Source organism: Anopheles ziemanni, chromosome 2 (genome assembly GCF_943734765.1).
Source record: "Anopheles ziemanni chromosome 2, idAnoZiCoDA_A2_x.2, whole genome shotgun sequence".
Classification (NCBI taxonomy): Eukaryota; Metazoa; Arthropoda; class Insecta; order Diptera; family Culicidae; genus Anopheles; species Anopheles ziemanni.
Genome location: NC_080705.1, coordinates 8350870 through 8356315, shown reverse-complemented (window position 1 = coordinate 8356315; position 5446 = coordinate 8350870). Strand labels below are relative to the sequence as shown.

At 43.2% G+C, this 5446-nt stretch overlaps 1 protein-coding gene across 1 annotated transcript; it reads right to left on the bottom strand.

Annotated features, from left to right (window-relative positions):
• Window positions 1–818, bottom strand: LOC131281618 (F-box/LRR-repeat protein 15-like). Its single transcript, XM_058310961.1, has one exon. It carries the CDS (start codon window positions 810–812, stop codon window positions 66–68), a length of 747 nt encoding a protein of 248 aa, XP_058166944.1. The 5' UTR covers window positions 813–818; the 3' UTR covers window positions 1–65.
• Between the last annotated feature and the right edge of the window lie 4628 nt (window positions 819–5446).

Genomic DNA, 5446 nt, shown 5'->3' with positions numbered 1-5446 from the left:
TGTAAGCACCACAGCTCATCTTCAAATCTGGAAGGATATCTCTTCAAATGGTTCCAAAAAACGGTTTACCCCGATTTAAAATATGTCAGTTCCGGCAACTCGGTACCCATCGTAATGGAGCGGCCTTCCTTGTGGAAAATATCTTTGTTGCGCTGCAACCAAAGGCTTCCGGTGGCGTCGACGGCGGCCAACCGTTTGGCATGCTTCAGGAACTCCTCCATCATATCGACGTTCAGCGAAAAGCAGTAGCTTAAATCGAGCTGCTCCAGCATGGGGCAGTTGGTCCAGTTGGCGAAGAAAGCACCGGAAAGATTCGGGTTGCCTGCGATGGCCAGGGTACGCAACTGCAACGTAGGCTGGGACTGCAGAAACTCGGCCAGACTGGCGTCGGTCAAATCGCAGCGGCCAAGATCGAGAGTGACGAGCGTACGCAGTAGAACCGCCAGCGGTCTCAGGTGCAGCTCGGTTAAGACTGTGTAGTTGATTGTAAGATGCCGCAAGGATGTACAATACCTGGCCAAATTATCCACGATGGTTTGTTTTAGCTTTTCGTCCATAATGTACCCGGCCGATAGCCGGAACGCAACCATCGACGGTCCAAGACTGCGAAAGATGTTCTGCAGCCGTTGCTCATAGTTTTCGCAGCCCGCGATTGCACGGTAGTCTAGCTCAAAGTGTCGAATTTTACGTAGGTGTCGTTGGCAAAGCTGCAGAAAACGACCACAGACGGCGGACAGCATCAGCAGCTCGTCAAACGAGAAGTAGGAGAAAATTTCCATCAACGAGTCTTCGTCTAAATCGAGCAGTTCCATCTGATACACCGGCTGAGGCTATTCGGCTGGGGAAAAGGGCTTCGAAACTGATCCGCGGGAAGCATTCGCGACTAGGCGATGCACACGAAACCAACGGTTTCTTTACTAAACCGCTTTACTAACCCACTTTTCTTGACTAAAATGTGTTTTACAAATTGTCAAGTTCGGAACTCGCTTTGTTTTGTTGCACCAGTCTGCAACATCAGCTGTTCGAACGTTGCGACATTGTCAAAAATGTTGCACGTGTTTTTTAAATATTTAAAAGGACAATTTAAATAAAAGGTCTTTAAAAGGATGTTGTGCAGAACAATTAAGGAATGTTTCAGCAATACAAACAGTTTTTTACTTCTTTCTTGTCATCTCAAGGCGTTTTAAAAACAAATTCGAATAGATGGAGCAATTTTTACACGATTCCTTCATTTATACACCATCAAAAAGAAGCTAGAGAAAAATGGCAAACCTGTCCGATTGTACGAAAACTGGTCTTCCAATCGTTGTTGGCACATCAAAAGCTATTTTAACAGAAATCCCATTGGGAATGCTACAGACGCAGCCGGTAAACCGCCACCAGTGGCAAATAGAGTCTACCGACTGCATTGTAAATGCATTTTCTCACTTGCCTCACTAGGACAGCCAACCTTCCCCACGCTCGTTTTGCATACTCTGTCCAAGCGCCTAGAATGCAGTGGGCGCCTTACGGCTCTCGAAAGCAGCATCAGGTGGCGAATGGAAAATTCAATATCGTCGGCTCTGCCGGTGGCTGCGTTGAATGGAAATTGAAAAACTAACGCAATTAAAAGGTGAAAACAGAACCAAACCGGATGCGTTCGGATCAATCATTTTTTGTGTGTGTGATATTTCTCATCCCATCAGAGAGAATGCAATTGATTACCAAATTGCGGCACTGAATTTGATTGTGGCCAGTGGCTTCAGTAATGAGCATAAGGTTTAATGATCTGTTTCAGCATAAATTATTCTGATAACGAATACGTCTAATTTAAGTACTTGAAAAGACATTGTGTTAGATATAATGTTTTGTGTTCTAAGCACAACTCTACAACCATTCGACTATTTATATCGTTCCAAGAAACTATTATTCAAACAGTTCATTGAAACGGCTAGTAAGTTAAACGCTTCTTCATGCTACCCATGCTTCCGATCAGAAACGGTATAAAAAGGAACCCATAAAAGGGCGATATTGCTTAACCATGTTTTCTTGGTGGCGTGGTCGCCTGGCAAAATAAAACAATAACCATCAATGCCGTTCAACATGACTTTGATCATAGCATTGGGCGTTATAAATCGGACTTCTGTACCATCGAAATCGCAAGGATGTGAGGCTCCTTTTATGGGTTTCTCTTCGATGAAAAGCGAAACACTCATGGATAGGTCACCGCGGTACGTTGGTCGTAAAGGGATTCCTTCGCAGAATTGTGTTCACGGCCGCAATAATAATTGGAGTCATTAATTGTGGAAACACATACACACATTTCAAACAATGAAGTCTGAACGATCGGTCGTTTTGAGTTGGTTTTCTCTATAACCCTTTAAGGTTCAAGCAAATGATGCATCATTAACAATTTACTAGAAATGTAAAGCGGATAAAAGTACGGAACTATTCTTTACAATGTAGCCGTTTAAAGGATTTAAATAAAATAAAAGCATAAGATGGTAGAGACGAGCTTTTATTTTCATTCCAAACTTCAAAAATCTAGTCCAATGAGTCAGACATGATAATTATAAATGGTTCCGAGCGAGGTACCCGACTGCCGGAAGTCTCCTTTGGTTGTTTGCTTCGGCCCTCCCACGGGCTAAATTCTATTAGTCAACCCTCCCATTTGCAAACAATGTTTTCCGCCGAAAATTTCAAATCTCGCCAAAGCCATAAGTCAACTGTTTGTGCCCCTTTCCTACCATCGTCTAAATGTCGCCGTGGCGTACGGCCCAGGGACAATTGTTGACATCCTTTCACCGACTTCCCAAGCCTTTTCCAAGTCACTCCTCCTCCTCGTATCTACCCACCCACCTCGTTGGAGATCAGAGAAATTGAATCGGTGCTAAGTCGATTATTGTGAAATTGAAACTTCATTGTTCGGTGCTAATTAGCGATCCCGGTAGTGTCCGTTTTGGGGGCGGTTCGGTCACGACTCTAACGACTAATTGACTATGGTCGCCGTCGGTCTCCCTCGGCGGCGTTCGTGGTCTCGGCGGGATACATGATTGATGACAATCGCACGGAAATTAGCGTCCAGGATCCCCGCTTTTCCATCCAGCGGGGATTGAGCGAGGAAGGCAAGAAGGGTTAGGACCACGGGTAAGGTTTCCATAAATAACAACCCTGGTTCAACTGGTGGCGCCGGTTGGCGAAGCTGTTGTTTGCAGAGTGTAGGATTCCTTTTGGCAATAGTTGAATTCCATGATGATGGGGATATTGTTAAGCCGTTATTCAGATTTCCTTGGACTCGTTAGAAACCAAGTACGAAGGGAGCATCGAAATAGTAATATTCGAAGAGTAAAATCTTTGGAATACCATACAAATTTAAATACAGTGTTAACCGAAACATAAAGCTGAAATAAATGTAAAATAAATAATCTAGTAAATTACTGAACAGTACTTAATTAACTCTTTTTTAGGAAAAGGTAAACTTAGATTGTCTTAAGTGTTTTGCTTTGACGAAACTGTTTTTAAATGGTTAATTGACTACTATAATAAAAGTCTTTCCATTTTTAACTCACATCACCCCACTGATGATTGAGTGTCAAGTTTAAAAACCAATTTGTCTCCTTTTCTCTATCAAACAATATAGCATATATGGAAGAAAAAGTTTCTCAAAGCAAAGATGACGCCCGATGCAGGCTAATCGCATAATTCACAACTCTCTGCTCCGTACCATCCACTTCACTCGAAACCACCATCGGAAAAGCTGGTCCCTCGCTGGAGCACTTTTCTTCGAGTTTCCTTCCTTCCACTGTGGTTCACTTTTCATGCACAGATTTATGAAGTTTCTAATTTCTTCCCGCTGACTGTTAGTTAGTTTTTATGTTTCTTTGATTTTATTACCCGCCGGTTGTGCACGTTTTTTCGTTGTGTTGTATCTTCCTTCCTTGCGACCTTCTGCTGTGGTAAAAATTGAGTACGGTGGAAATTGGAAACCCGTTCGTCGCAGGGTCGTGCTCGCTGGAAAACGGAGTTCCACACAATAATAAATGCGTCGAAGGAAAAGAATGGATGGAAGGAGATTTTGAGCGGAGGGGAGAAGAAAAGAAAAACTATGAATAGAAAGCAGAAAACTCGATCCTTTTGCGCACCACGCCATGGCAAGCGATGTTCGCTTTAATCAAAGGGGGCGTACATGGATAATATGCATCGATTGGAAGGCGCCACCAAAGGGTGATGATTGATACCGGGGAGCGCTGGGAGCGGAAAAGTAAAATAAAATAAAAGAATGACGGACCCTGGATGCTGGTGCAAAATTGTATTGAAAAGTTCGTAATAAGATTTCAAGCATCACCAACATAAGGCGCACTGTGAAACATCTCTGACATAGAAGAAAGTAAGTATCTGGTTTTCCCACACCTTACTCCATAAAACCATTCCCAGCGAATGTTGTTTTAGAAAGTAAATAAATAAAAAATAACATATTTTGCGCAACGACCAACCAAGGACACCCGCTTTCGTTTCGTTCCATCAACTTTGGGCAAAATCATAGCAGGCGTATGTAGTTGGCACAGAGGCTTACTAAGAATGAACTCCTCCTTGTACATGTAAGTAGCGTGACGCGAGAGTGGGTGGCTTTCGATGGGAGATTTCGAATGACGTCAAACAATAGGACGATTTTCAGGCGCGATGGCGCGCATTGCACATGTCCCCCTTTGGCTGGGGTGTATGGAAAAGTTGGCCAGGTTTGTGAGGATTTTGTTTCATTGCTATGTTTTGAGGATAACTTGTCTTTCACCCAATTTAATACATGTTTTTAGCATACCATTGTTATACCTTAAGGAATTTGATTATTTCTAAGCAACTCAAACTTTAAAATAGCGTACTTTTTGCAAAACTTTCGTCTTCTTCCCCAGTAAAATATTTTAGAAATGAAACAACAGCAAACCGCTAATTTATCTTTACAAAACTACCCAGAAAGTCTAAGTAGCATTCTAAACTCGGGCAACATTTTGTCCAATCTAACAATTTTCGGAGCGAACGAGCATAAAAAAACACCATCTCTTCTTCCCTTGGTGACAATCCTAACCGATGGCAGGCAACCTGTGTCGAACGTCTGGAACGGAACTGATAACAAGCTTCAAATTCAGACCTCATTCAACACCGCGTGTGCCGCTACCGGTCGGTCCTGATCCTGTCTCCCTCAGCAGGGGGTGAAAACTGTGGAAATTGCCCCTCGCAGCGTCGAAGGGAAAAGGTATTTTCGTCGCATTGATAACGCTAACGGATTTGGAAGCGAGGAGAATTAAAAACAGGGCGAGATGGTCGGTCAAAATCGTAAATAGAATTGCGCTCGATCGTCCGGTGATTAATTCATTAGCTGTTTTACTTTTTGTTGAAATCACTTCACTCTATTTGAGGCTGGCGTGACGCGCGTCTCACTCGTAAAGCGGGGAACTTAACTGCGTGGATTAGC